At 31.4% G+C, this 16,083-nt stretch overlaps 1 protein-coding gene across 1 annotated transcript in view; it reads left to right on the top strand.

Annotated features, from left to right (window-relative positions):
- Positions 1-2,657: 2,657 nt before the first annotated feature.
- The window catches only part of LOC135154705 (cytochrome P450 3A9-like), a 28,439-nt gene continuing 15,013 nt past the window's right edge, over positions 2,658-16,083 (top strand). The window contains exons 1-5 of the mRNA XM_064101904.1: positions 2,658-2,745; positions 4,796-4,848; positions 5,750-5,846; positions 6,323-6,439; positions 11,871-11,959. Of these exons, the coding sequence (XP_063957974.1) occupies positions 5,757-5,846; positions 6,323-6,439; positions 11,871-11,959 (296 nt within the window). The 5' untranslated portion in view covers positions 2,658-2,745; positions 4,796-4,848; positions 5,750-5,756. The remainder of the gene's footprint in view (positions 2,746-4,795; positions 4,849-5,749; positions 5,847-6,322; positions 6,440-11,870; positions 11,960-16,083) is intronic.

Here is a 16,083-nt window from a genome sequence, read left to right on the forward strand (position 1 = left end):
CATGGATCATCTATTATATTTTATTTCTTTTGTTCCTGGGCACTTGGAGCACGTCCTGGGTTCATTCATGGACCTATGGTTTATTGGAGCATATTACTCTCATGGACCTTTAGGTCCATGCTTTTCTTCAAGGGATGGTCCGGGCTGAAATTATGGAAAGCTTAATAAATAGAGTAGAATTCACTGAGCAAAATGCCGAAATTTTCATCAAAATCGGATAACAAATAACTAAGTTATTGAATTTTAAAGTTTAGCAATATTTTGTGAAAACAGTCGTCATGAATATTCATTAGGTGGGCTGATGATGTCACATCTCCACTTGTTCTTTGTAATTTATTATACGAAATTAGGTTTATTCAAATTTTTTTCCTCCAAGAACTAGAAAAATTGGATTGACAACTGATTTAGTGCATTAGATATTTATTGCTGCAACTTATTTCATTATATAAGGGAGACATATTATTCACACAAGAATGAAATAATGAAAAAATTATGATTTTATGTAATAACATAAGAAAACGGAAAGTGGAGATGTGACATCATCAGCCCACCTAATGAATATTCATGACGACTGTTTTCACAAAATATTGCTAAACTTTAAACTTCAATTACTTTATTATGTGTTATCCGATTTTGATGAAATTTTCGGCATTTTGCTCAGTGAATTCTACTCTATGTATTAAAGATATAAATATTTTCAGCCCGGACCATCCCTTTAAGTTCAATATATTCTGTTGTTCCTTCACTGACTAGTATGAACACATTTACAACATGTTGGTTAATCTATATATCTTGGATCAACTTCTGACATCACAATCTGAAAGATGTGGCCCATTTTAGAGCATTTTAATGCTAGTAAGAGAATGTTGCTGTGCGGCAGATACAGGTTGTTTTCTCTTAATCCACACCAAACCCATAGGGGAATGGGTATACACGTCCTGCCTAAATTTCAGGTGGAGGGGGCAGTCCCCCCTAAAAAAGAAAGAAAAAAGAGAGAAGGAAAGAAAAGAAAGGAAGGAAGGAAGAAAAGAAATAGAGGAAAAAGAAAGGAAAAAGAAAGAAGAAAGAAAATTGAAAGGAAATACAGAAAAAAAGAAGAGACGAAAGGAAAGGAAAAGATCTATAACAATTTTACTGAACAGCTAAAACAAGAAAAATTGAAACCTATACACTAAAAAACAAAGAGCTAATTTAGCTCTTAAAAAAAGTACTAGACATATCAGCACTCCGAAGTGCAGTCACTATACACACTCTTTAAGAGCTAAATTAGCTCTTCGTTTTTAAGAGTGTATCTATTGAATAGCGGAAAATGACAGTTTTTACTTTGGATAATACACAAATTTTAAACTTGCTAATGCAATTTTGTTCAGAAAAATATTAACAAGCAAAAAATAAAGTATATCTTGGAGGTGACTCTACACCCTGGCTTCCCAGGGTTATATGTTCATTTCAGGAATTTGTTTATTACCCTTCATAATGCAGTGTTATAAGAACGAATAGTAGTGAAAAGACTGGAAACACATATTGAAAGAAATAGATTTGAATCTGAAATATTATTTCAGTAGATGTGTAATAATTAGCTTATTTGAATGAGCCTGTGCCTATGAATGTTTTTAACAGGAATACATTTTTTCACAGAAATGCTGTGGATCATCATCATCATCAAAATGCGCGCGAATTTCTAAGCTCACTCTCTGTGCTAGCTCACATTTCCCTTCTCAAATACCTCATTTCCCAAATTTAAATTTGATTCAGATTATTGCATTAAAGAGATTGTTAAACAATCCGGAGATAGACACGTACAAAGTTTAAAGAATATAGAAAAAAAATTATAAAATGAATAGATACTTGCGAATTAACAAAATGTAATCAAATAAGAACTATCAAAATTATTAAGAGTACAATTAAATATTGCACTTAATGTTTAAATACATCGTCAGTGAAAAAAAAAGCTTTTCCCATTTTATATATATCTAAAAAAACAAAACAAAACATTGTTATTGGTTGTTGCCTGTTGTCTGGTTTTTGTATACATGTACATTATATATAGGTTTTGTATTACTCAGTTTACTTTGTTATGATTGATTATTATTGGCATTATATTCATATATTTACTACATATAATATTTATCATAAAAGTTATTGTCAAAGACATTAAGCCCTTATGATGTGACAGAAACATGTATAAAACTATCCCACTGCTGCCACCATTTGACTCTGTATTGATCAAGAAGCAAGATTTGCAATGAACTGGGAACAGTTTCATTGCACACTTCTTTTATTATATAATCTTTATCTGGCATTTGAAATAGTGCATTTATGAGCATCACAGATGTTCTGCCTGGCCATTCTATGATTTTAAATGCCTCATTTGCATATAGGGTTTTGACAAAACATTTAATTATGGCATATTTTAAGTTTGTATACAGATATGTTCCCATAAAACTAGCAGAATTTTACATGTTTTTGGAGAAATTCAAATCACAGATTATATATAATAGGCCTATACATGTAGATTGATTACCAAATTTGTCCCTTTTTCTTTTCCCAGTATTTCTTTTATTGAAAGAAAATGTTTTTCAAATGTAATTTTGAACTTCTTTCATGTTGTGCATTTTGTATTGATTACTTTTCTCTTTGTATTCTCAAAGGCATCAGATTTGGCAATTATCATATTTCAAGCGAAAGGGGATCAAAGGACCTATACCTCTTCCATTTGTTGGAAATTCTTTTGACTTATTTCAAGTAAGTAGCCTACATGCATGAGAGATGATAAAAAAGATGTTTTTTATGTTTGCATTCTTGTGAATTTTAAAGGCTAGTTTTTCATTTTATATTAATAATACCTTATACCTCAGTCACATTTGCTCTATCGCGGCTGTACGGCAAGTCGAAAATGGCTGTTTTATTCATTTTTATTCAAACCACCTATAATGTAGGTAGCTATTACAAAATCAAAATGTTATAGAGGCCTAACGGCTGTTTTCAACTTGCCATACGGGCGCCATAGAGCAAATTTGGCCGAGGTATTACATGTGGTTTGACTCTTTCTTCAGACAAGGAACTTTAATGGGAGCTGGAGTTGCCCAAAATCCATTCTCTTCAAAGTCATGTTTGATACCGCAACTATATATTAAACATGTAGGCTACTCATATGGATTTGCCTTGCAGATTTTAGATGAAAAATTCCTGCCTGTCTGCAGACTTACTGGCCAGTTAAAAAGGGAAACATACTTTTGTATAAATAATAATTACTTTTTATGAAAAATGGTTGGATGAAATGGAATTTCATTTTGCTGAATCTTGCAGGGACAAGCACAAATACAATGGTGCACTACTTCTTGAAATATTATACATAACTTGAATGGAAGAGTACAGTGTATGTCCACAATTGTGGTGCAAAACATCACAAGTACTATTCCAACAATCACAGCTTTAATTTTTGCCTGCTGGAAGTCATCAGAAGTGTGTCAAAATACAGAATACAGAATTTGTAAGTTTTACACAAGCTAAATTTCGGGGCACAACACACTGGCTTTGATACTCATATCTGTTCTTAATGTATCCATGTTTTGCATTCAAATAAAACCAGAAATATTGCCAATAATTATAATATATTATTTTCAATACCAATCTCTTGCATTTTGTCCCAGAAACTGGCTGCTTCACACATGTTTGTCCAATGCTGCATTATTTGATTTTTGTCTCACCTGCATAGCAGAGTGAGACTATAGGCGCTGCTTTTCCGACGGCGACGGCGGCGGCGGCGTCAACACCAAATCTTAACCTGAGGTTAAGTTTTTGAAATGACAGCATAACGTAGAAAGTATATGGACCTAGTTAATGAAACTTGGCCATAAGGTTAATCAAGTATTACTGAACATCCTGCCTGAGTTTCATGTCACATGACCAAGGTCAAAGGTCATTTAGGGTCAATGAACTTAGACCATGTTGGGGGAATCAACATCAAAATCTTAACCTAAGGTTAAGTTTTTGAAATGTCATCATAACTTAGAAAATATATGGACCTAGTTCATGAAACTTATACATAAGGTTAATCAAGTATCACTGAACATCCTGCATGAGTTTCACATCACATGACCAAGGTCAAAGGTCATTTAGGGTCAATGAACTTTGGCCGAATTGGGGGTATCTGTTGAATTACCATCATAACTTTGAAAGTTTATGGATCTGATTCATGAAACTTGGACATAATAGTAATAAAGTATTACTGAACATCCTGTGCAAGTTTCAGGTCACATGATCAAGGTCAAAGGTCATTTAGAGTCAATGAACTTTGGCCAAATTGGGGTATTTGTTGAATTACAGCCATAAATTTGAAAGTGTGTTGGTCTAGTTCATAAAACTTGGACATAATAGTAATCAAGTATCACTGAACATCCTGTGCGAGTTTCAGGTCACATGATCAAGGTCAAAGGTCATGTAAGGTCAAAGAACTTTGGCCACGTTGGGGGTATTTGTTGAATTGCCATCATATCTCTATAAGTGTATTGGTCTAGTTCATAAAACGTGGAAATAAGAGTAACCAAGTATCACTGAACATCTTGTGCGAGTTATAGTAGTTTTCAAAATCAGCACTGCTGCTATATTGAATCGCGTGATGCAGGTGAGACGGCCAGAGGCATTCCACTTGTTTTGTTGTTGTGACTACAGTCATAACATATATTTACTTCAGAGCAGTTAAGGTCAGTTGAGTATTAGAATTTAAAAAATGTAATGTCCATAAATGTACATTACAAGACTTAACATTGCCATTCCTTTGATTCTGTCACAGGGCTTCCATTGGAAAAGTATAGATAATATCAAGAAATATGGAAATGTCTATGGGTAAGAATATGCCTTTTTATTTCTTTTTATATGCCTGTCCTACGGGATGTATTATGGTATCACGCTCGGTGTCTGTCTGATCGTCCGTCTGTTAACTTTTCTTTGTAAATGCGATAACTTCAGTTTAATTAGGCTCATATAATTTGGTGTGTATGATACTAGCATGGATCTTGGGAATTCTATTGATTTTGAGGTCAAAAGGTCAAGTCGCCACCTTCAACTTTTCTTGCTTGACCAATAACTCCATTTTCCCAAAAGGTCAAGTAGTCACCTTCAACTTTTCTTGCTTGACCAATAACTCCATTTTCCGCGTTACAGGCGGGCGTATTATGTGCTCGCCCCATCGACACTCTTGTTAAGTTATAAATAGAGAGGAAAGCTGAGATCTGGGACACAGCAGTGCACAATTCTGTTATAAGAAATACTAAGATGATGATTTCTTTGGATGACTTTTTTTAATGGAGGATGGGATTTTACTTTTGCTATGTTACAGCTTACTAACCTCAAGAAGGTATAAAGCAGATGAGATAACACAATCGATCGTATGTTCTTATTTGATATATACTTTGTTATATATATATCTGAGTAGGATTAAAAAGATACAATGTTTGTAAAATTGTCATTTTTACATTAAATGTAAGTTGTTAAATTCATCCATGTGACAATCAGATATTACCCTTTCACATGGTCATTTATACTTTTTCCCATGATTAGCACTGATAATCAACCTGAAACATGGAAAATATCAGTTCACATTTTTATATTTCAAATTTAAGCTAAAATATATGAAGAACTGTTAAGGTATTTGGTTTAAGACTTCATGAAAAAGATATTGCTTTAAGAATATCAAGTTCTCTTATAGATATTCTAATTCATTTTTGCATCTTTCTTTGTTTTTCAGCTTGTACATGTTTGGAACACCTGCATTGTTTATTAGTGACCTTGACATGATAAAGGATATCACAGTAAAGAACTTCAGCAAGTTCATGAACCACAAGGTGAAAAGAGATATATTTTTTAAAATAAAATCTTGAGAAATGAAATGGCTCAATTATCTTACATTAGCTTTTATTAACTAACATATGGGGATGGGGGTCTACCAGATCCCCTCTATGCAGCGTAGTTCAACTCACAGGAAAAAAAAATTGCTGCAACATTTCCTGACAAGTGACGAAACCTGTGACAGGTGGATTTTCCTGTTTTGAAGTTATCCAACATATTGCAAGTGCATGTCAGACCCAAAATTGTTCAACATCTTGATAAATTGTGCAAATTCAGTTCAAATGCTCTTTTAGCAGCATTAGTTTTACTTTTAGTGATTAAAATGAAATAATATTATAGTGTTTATGATCAGAATGATGTGGCCAGCAAAAACTTAAGAAAATAAAATAAGAAAAAAAAATAAAAAAGGAAAGTAATAAGGGTCACAGTAATAATTCTATCTTCATCTAATTATTTTTTCAAATTCAAACAGCAATTTGTGTTGAAATCTCGACCATTTGACAAGGCAGTATCAGCACTAAAGGACCAGCATTGGAAAGATGTTAGGAATGTCGTGACACCAACCTTCAGTGCTGTCAAAATGAAACAGGTATCTATGTCATTACCATGGAAACTGAAGTCATAAATCCTACATTAAATTCATGAATAGATTAGTCAGTGGTCTTTAGAAAGTGTATTAGTTTTTTTAGTATTGGGCATCCATCAATTCTGAATGATCATGTTTTATATAAAAAAAAATAGCTGTGTCATAATGACATGAATATGAATTTGATGATGATGTAAATATTTTATTAGTAAATGACCGTTAAATTCATAGGTTACTTTTTCCTTCGTATTTTACTTTTGAATATATGAAATTAAAGGAGAATGAAACTCTTGGAGCAAGTTAGCTTTTGTGAAAGCAGAAAAATCAAAGAATAAAATCAACAAAAGTTTGAGTAAAATAGGACTAGCAATAGAAGAGTTATGAGCATTTGAATGTCGAGATCACTAATGCTATGGAGATCCTCCCATTGGCAATGCGACCAAGATCTATGATGTCACAGATGAACAACTCTCCCCTTTTGGACACTGAAAATATACCCCAAAACATCTCTTTTTGCTCATTCTAATCATATGACAAACGATTCATCAATGATATAATGTTGTGAAACCTCTGTACTTGTCCTCTCATAAACAGAACACCTCACCTTGTGATAGACTCTATAAAAGTGAGAATATAAGTGAAATAAGTACTAAAGTAATGAGGGAGTTGTACGTTTGTGACATCACAGATCTTGGTCGCATTGCCAATGGGAGGATCTACATGGCATTAGTGATCTCAATATTCAAATGCTCATAACTTTCTTATTATTCATTCAATCTTCCTCAAACTTTCAACAATATGTTTCTTTGATTTTTCTCTTTGATATGGATTCAGCTGGTTTCAAGGGTTTCATTCTCCTTTAAGCAAGTTTACTTTTTCCAGTGCAGACATTGTTTCCAGTGGAAATATATTTTTTTTCCAGGAGGTATGGTATGAGGCGCCGATTGTACCAATATTATATAGAACAATTATTTGTTATATAATCATTATTTATTAAATAATAACTATTATTTATATATACATGTAATTTACATTTTATTTGTAAATAATTACTATTATATAAAATAACATTTCTAATTATTTATATATAATTCCAAGTAATACTTCATTATTTGTAAATAATAATAGTTTTACATTCCATTATTTATAAATAATGATTATTTGTTTTTCATTATTTATAAATAATGATTATTTGATTTTCATTATTTATAAATAATGATTATTTGTTTTCATTATTTATAAATAATGATTGTTTTTCATTATTTATAAATAATTTTTATTTGTTTTTCATTATTTATGAATAATGATTATTTGTTTTTCATTATTTACAAATAATGATTATTTGTCTTTTATTATTTATAAATAATGATTTTCGTTTTTCATTATTTATAAATAATGACACTACATACTTCGTTATTTATAAATAATTGCAATTTTTTTTCCATTATTTATAAATAAGTTTTCTATTATTTATAAATAATAATTATTTATTAACAATGCCAGTGCACATTTCTTTATTTATAAATAATTTGTTGAGTTTCCCATTATTTATAAATAATTTTTATTTGTTTTTCATTACTTATAAATAATGATTATTTGTTTTTCATTATTTATAAATAATGATTATTTGTCTTTTATTATTTATAAATAATGATTTTCGTTTTTCATTATTTATAAATAATGACACTACATACTTCGTTATTTATAAATAATTGCAATTCGTTTTTCCATTATTTATAAATAAGTTTTCTATTATTTATAAATAATAATTATTTATTAAAGGACAAGTCCACCCCAACAAAAAGATGATTTGAATAAAAAGAGAAAAATCCAAGAAGCACAACACTGAAAATTTCATCAAAATCGGATGTAAAATAAGAAAGTTATGACATTTTTAAGTTTCGCTCAATTTCATAAAATAGTTATATGCACATCTGAGTCGGTATGCAAATGAGGGAACTGATGACATCACTCACTCACTATTTCTTTTGTATTTTATTATATGAAATATGAAATATTCTAATTTTCTCCTCATTGTCCTGTGAAACAAAATTTAATTTCGCCCTGAACATGTGGAATTACCCTTGTTTAACATTTTATGGTTCAGTCAAATTGGTCCTTATTGTCAAATCTGTAAGAATTGAAATATTGTATATTTCAAACAATAAAAAACAAAAGAAATAGTGAGTGAGGGACATCATCGATTCTCTGATTTGCATGTGACTAAATTGTGCATACAACTATTTTGTGAAAAATAAACGAAACTTTGAAATGTCATAACTTTCTTATTTTACATCCGATTTTGATGAAATTTTCAGCATTGTGCTTGTCTGATTTTTCTCAATTGATTCAAATCAACATTTTTCTGAGGTGGACTTGACCTTTAACAATGCCAGTGCACATTTCTTTATTTATAAATAATTTGTTGAGTTTCCCATTATTTATAAATAATGATTATTTGTTAAATAATGAAAACGTCTACTTCATTATTTATAAATAATTTTTTCGAGTGCGCCATTATTTTCATTATTTATAAATAATCATTATTTAATGTTCGAGTTTTCCATTATTTATAAATAAAGATTATTTGTTAAATAATGAAATATCTACTTCATTATTTATAAATAATAATTTTGTTTCAATATCCCATTATTTATAAATAATCATTATTTATAAAGAAAATTTACAGTTTGCCATTATATACAAATAATCATTATTCATATACAAATAACCATTATTCATTAAATAATGGAAAACTCGCTATAACATGCAAATGTGGGACCGCCCATGATATGAATATTCACGATGCGATTTCCTTTTTCGTGATTTTTCTTCACAAACTTTTGTCCGTTTCCTCTTCATAATGGCATTTCTTGAAGCAATTTTCTAGGGATATGGTCTGATTGTAATATTCTTCATTTTCTATATAACTTCGTCTTCGTAGAAATATCAAAAAGTGTAATTTTATACGATTTTTCCTACAGTTCACAATCCCCGTAGGCGCGCGTGTATTTCACCTTTTCTCTCTGATCGTAGGAACAACCCAAGGGTTCATTACATGTTGTCGCGCACAGAAAAATTAAGCCATAGAAGTTGCGTGTTGTGGACACCAGAAGTGAGATCCCAGCACGCGAGACTCACTTGTTAGAAATCCACTGAAAAATGCGGTTCATGGTGCGACCTTAGTATACGGTACCTCGCAATACAAAATATTACGTTGGTTGGTCCCCGGAACTGTCGGGCGGAATTTAGCCCGAAATCCGGATCCTTAATGGAAGTGGATCAAGTGCATATGAGCTAAGAGAGTGAGTGTAAGTGCATCAGGCCCTTCTACTTTCTATAATTTTTTGTTTTCAGTTAATTTTTCCCCAAAATGCTCGCAACGACAATACGGGGGCATGATGACCCCTAAATTTTTGAAAACTTATTTTTCTATTGAAAATTATCACAAAATTCACCAAAAGTGTGCACGAAAGCCTTCATATTTCACTTTTAAAACTCCAAAAAGTGCCCAAATGACTAGAACAAAAGCTTCAGTCTCTGTATTTTGGTTGTTCCGCTGAACTGCGTTGGCTCACTCACCAATAGACCAAAAGCTTCAGTCTCTGTATTTTGGTTGTTCTGCTGAACTGCGTTGGCTCACTCACCAATACATAAATGTATTGGTATTGGTAAATGGGGATTATAGTAAAATGTCAGAAATTGTTGAATAAATCCCCAGAAACGACGGTTATTCATGTCTACCAAATGACAAGCTTGGTCGCTTCGCTGTGTCGCTTTCAACTTGAGAACGAGTTTACACGTTTATAGAAAGTAGAAGGGCCTGATGCACTTACACTCACTCTCTTAGCTCATATGCACTTGATCCACTTCCATTAAGGATCCGGATTTCGGGCTAAATTCCGCCCGACAGTTCCGGGGACCAACCAACGTAATATTTTGTATTGCGAGGTACCGTATACTAAGGTCGCACCATGAACCGCATTTTTCAGTGGATTTCTAACAAGTGAGTCTCGCGTGTTGGGATCTCACTTCTGGTGTCCACAACACGCAACTTCTATGGCTTAATTTTTCTGTGCGCGACAACATGTAATGAACCCTTGGGTTGTTCCTACGATCAGAGAGAAAAGGTGAAATACACCGTGCCTACGGGGATTGTGAACTGTAGGAAAAATCGTATAAAATTACACTTTTTGATATTTCTACGAAGACGAAGTTATATAGAAAATGAAGAATATTACAATCAGACCATATCCCTAGAAAATTGCTTCAAGAAATGCCATTATGAAGAGGAAACGGACAAAAATTTGTGAAGAAAAATCACGAAAAAGGAAATCGCATCATGAATATTCATATCATGGGCGGTCCCACATTTGCATGTTATAGCGAGTTTTCCATTATTTAATAAATAATGGTTATTTGTATATAAATAATGATTATTTGTATATAATGGCAAACTGTAAAAATTGTTTATAAATAATGATTATTTATAAATAATGGGATATTGAAACAAAATTATTATTTATGAATAATGAAGTAGATATTTCATTATTTAACAAATAATCTTTATTTATAAATAATGGGAAACTCGAACATTAAATAATGATTATAAATAATGAAAATAATGGCGCACTCGAAAAAATTATTTATAAATAATGAAGTAGAGTTTTCATTATTTAACAAATAATCATTATTTATAAATAATGGGAAACTCAACAAATTATTTATAAATAAAGAAATGTGCACTGGCATTGTTAATAAATAATTATTATTTATAAATAATAGAAAACTTATTTATAAATAATGGAAAAACGAATTGCAATTATTTATAAATAACGAAGTATGTAGTGTCATTATTTATAAATAATGAAAAACGAAAATCATTATTTATAAATAATAAAAGACAAATAATCATTATTTATAAATAATGAAAAACAAATAATCATTATTTATAAGTAATGAAAAACAAATAAAAATTATTTATAAATAATGAAAAACAAATAATCATTATTTATAAATAATGAAAACAAATAATCATTATTCATAAATAATGAAAACAAATAATCATTATTTATAAATAATGAAAAACAAATAATCATTATTTATAAATAATGGAATGTCGAACTATTATTATTTACAAATAATGAAGTATTACTTGGAATTATATATAAATAATTAGAAATGTTATTTTATATAATAGTAATTATTTACAAATAAAATGTAAATTATATATAAATGATAGTTATTATTTAATAAATAATGATTATATAACAAATAATTGTTCTATATAATATTGGTACAATCGGCGCCTCATAGTATGGTGCTGAAATAGGAAATCACATTTTTATGCTGCATAGTGTAGTAGTTTATATTCATGGTACGCACTGAACTTTCTTAAGTTTGCATGTTATTTTGATATTTTTTTTTATTTCAGCTATCAGGTTTACTTAATGAATCCATTGATAGTTTGGTGGAAAACTTTGGAGCAATTCAGAAGAAAGACAGCAAGGTGAAAGTCTTCAAGTAAGCTACCTCTTTAATAGGAACAACTTGAACTAGATTTTAATTCGTCATGCGGACGAATTAGGTGGTGTGTCGTAGAAAGATAAATACTAGTAGATAAACATACATAATTATTTAAACAAATGAGTAGATATAAGATTGAAAGATAAATAGACAGTCAGATAGACATCCCGGGGGGGCCACTTACATTGACGAGTGGATACCATGCGCGACCAAAAAAACACGTAAAAAGGATGTATTTTTCAATATAGGGCACGTTACGTATGTAATGTGATAAGGGTGTAAAAAACACAAAAATAATGAAAAAAGGGTATCTATTTCGCTAGGAAAGTTACGTGTTTAGGGTCAAATTTGCGGGGATGATAAAACAAAATCAAAATGTTTTATAAATGATGTCCTTTTTGCCCCAACACTACGTGTTTAGAGTCCGATTTGCGCGAGGTGTGGAAGGTGGGGTCGTACTAAACCAAATGAAAATCGATGACCAAAGGACCCGTGACATAACAATAAAATATTCCTGTACTTGTTTAGGGGCTCATTTCGGAGAATATTTGCCAAGAATATTGTTTTGTTCCCAATACTTGTTAAGGGTAGGGTTTCACACGCCAATACTTGTTAAGGGGTGCATTTTCAGAATATGGAAATTACGTGTTTAGGGTGCTTTTCGAGACCCCATGGTCGCGCATGGTATCCACTCGTCAATGGAAGTGGCCCCCCCGGGAGATCTACAGGTTTTTACTTATTAGAGTTGGAAATTAAGGCTTCAGAGGCCAATTTAGACCAAATATTTTCCCCCTGCTTTTGACAATTTTAATTCCCTTTTCATTGTTAAGAGCATGTCATACACCTTGTAATCATTTTTACATTGTGGAGGGCCTGTTTGCTAACTGCACCGATGACAGATTTTGTGACACTATTAGGCCCTATAGGGTAAATAAATTTGTATGAACCGTGCAGTTTAACCGAAGGTTAACCATTTCAAGATTATTTTTAAATCACAAGGCCCTTATATTGCTAAAATTGAATAGAGTAGTTATCATTTATTCGGTATTAGCATTATGAGTACATTTTCAGATCATGGGTCAAGGTCAAAGGTCATTTCAGATCACTTAACTTTACTAAAGTCAACAAAATTTGTGTGGAATATGGTTTTATTGAATCAGAATATAAATTTAACATGAACTTAATAATGTATTTAAAAGTCAAGGTCAACCGAGGTCAATGAATTCTGTTTTTTGTTATCAAATATATTAGCTAGGCCCTATTTTGTTCTCTGAAAAAAAAAAAATTCCATGAATTAAGTTTGCATAGTCCTAAGCCTCAGTCACCCATTGTGTGAATAAAAACTTTCAGGTCATTGGACCCAGGTCAAAGGCCATTTCAGACCAAAATCTTGGATGAAATTGAAATTCAGTCCTTATTTCAAAAGCAAACGGTCATATCCATAGCACATATCAAGTTCATATAAGTCTAATGATCTGCTCAGATGGGGGTGGTAGTAGACTAGCGAGGTGGTCATCAATGTAACTTGATATTGACAGATCATAGCGTACTATCATACAACCTATTTCAATGAAAATAATATATACAGTGGTGCTTACAAGTTAGTGAACCTTACCAAAAAAATGAACCTATTTTAGCGTTCAAGTTCTGTTTTAAGAGATATCTAATTGTAGTGTCAGGTGAGAAAATATTACATTCAATAAATTTATCTGGGCTTGCCGAACATTGTACCGTTGTCTACAGGGATAGACATACATATTTATATAAGTGGATAGATTAATAGAAGAAAGGTAGATAAATTATATCTTGATATATAGATAGATAGATTGATAGATAGATAGATAGATATAGAGATATATATATATAAACATATAAATACGTATTAGATAGATAGACAGATAGACATTAGATAGATAGATACATAGATAAATAGATAGATAATGATTGATGACAAAAATTACGATGATGATGAGGATGATGATAATTATGATTGATGACAAATAAGATGATGATGATGATAACGGTGATTATGATATTATATATGCACAGATGGACAGACAGAAAATATATCGATATATTTATTGATAGATAAACAGATAGAATAACATATTAAACAGATTTAATAGATAGATAGATATTAGATAGACAAATAAACAGACATAATTATTTAAACAGATCAGTAGACATTAGATTGGAAGATAAAAAGATAGACATACATATTTAAACAGATAGATGGATAGTCAGATAGATAGATAGATGGATTGGATGATATATAAAATAAAGGTGGATATATTGATAGGAGATAGATAGATAAACATACATAATATTTGAAACATATAAATATATATTAGATTGAAAGATAAATGGATCGATAAACAGATAGACAGACAAATTCAAATAGATAGATATACGATAGATAGATAGAACATAGATAGATAGAAAATAGATAGATAGAGAGACAGACAGACAGACATACAGATAGAGAGATAGAGAGAAAGAAAGATAGATAGATAGATAAATATATCATGTAGATAGATAGATAGACAGATAGATAGATAGACAGACAGACATATAGATAGATAGATAGAGAGAGACAGATAGATTGATATAGAAAGATAGATATATTCAAACAGATAAATATATAATTTATTAGAGAAATAGATAGATAGATAGCCAGACAGACAAACATATAGATAGATAGTTACGGTAGATAAATAGATGGATAGATAGATAAACATATTTAAACAGATATATATATAAATATATTAGACAGAGAGAGAGATCGATAGATAGATAGATATAAAATGTAGGTAGATAGACAGACAGACAGATAGATAGATAGATAGATTTATAACATAGATAGCGGATAGATAGACGGATATGATTAGATAGATAAATTAGACAAATTCAAATAGATAGATAGATAGAACATAGATAGATAGAAAATAGAGAGACAGACAGACAGACATACAGATAGAGAGATAGATAGAAAAAAATAGATAGATAAATATATCATGTAGATCTATAGATAGATTGAAAGAGAGAGACATATTCAAACAGATAGATATATATTATACAGAGAGATAGATAGATAGATATGTCATGTAGGTAGATAGATAGACAGACAGATAGATAGATAGAAAGATAGATAGATTTACAACATAGATAGCGGATAGATAGACGGATATGATTAGATAGATATAATATGGAAAAAGTAATTATTATCTGTTTTATTTTGCAATATTTTAACTATTATTTATCAGAATTCTTATAATTGATCCTGCGCAAGTAAAAAAAAAAAAAAACATGCTCACCCTCGGACTCGAACCCCTGCCCGCATGACTGAATGAGATGCAAGTCTGACGCCTAACCGATTGAGCTAAAATATTTCCCATAGACTTTACACGTATGCAAAATACGAGAATCTCAAATCTAATTTTGCAAGTGAAATACGGGCATGATCCCGGCATCTGATCGGAAAATGGAGGGAACTCTTGTGATAACCCAGGAGCTCAGCCACATCATACTCAAAGCTCAGCCAAAACCGACTATAAATTGTGGAGATATTGCTCACGAAATAGAGGAATGTAGAATCCAGTTTTGAGAAAAGTCATCTCCCATTACGTCTTACCCCCGTTTGGGAACGGACCGCAGTTCGGATTGCAAACTGCGGTATTTCACCCCATTTTGCGTTTGAAAATCTAAAACATCATTTCCAAGCCCTGGGGGTCGTTTCATAAAGCTGTTCGTAAGTTAAGAGCGACTTTAACAACGACTGGTGATCATCGCCAATTGTACCATTTACCGCAAGACATGATCACCAGTCGCTCTTAACTTACGAACAGCTTTATGAAACACCCACCTGATCAACCCCGCTTGGCCAGGTAATCCCCACAGGCCAGATTATGAGCGTTGAGCCAAGGACGAAATGATAACAACAGCTGTGCTATTACGTAAGTCTTCTCTGCCTGTAGAAGGACCTTCGGAATTAAATTATTGTATTCGATATTTAATCACGTTTTCAAAGGCATATTGTATTCAGAAATTCAATGCTAGCCCATTTTCAATTTCGAACAAAGAAAATCAACCTCGAAATAAGGAAAGTAAGTGAATAAAAAATG

The sequence above is a fragment of the Lytechinus pictus genome, chromosome 7 (genome assembly GCF_037042905.1).
Source record: "Lytechinus pictus isolate F3 Inbred chromosome 7, Lp3.0, whole genome shotgun sequence".
In the NCBI taxonomy this organism is placed as follows: Eukaryota; Metazoa; Echinodermata; class Echinoidea; order Temnopleuroida; family Toxopneustidae; genus Lytechinus; species Lytechinus pictus.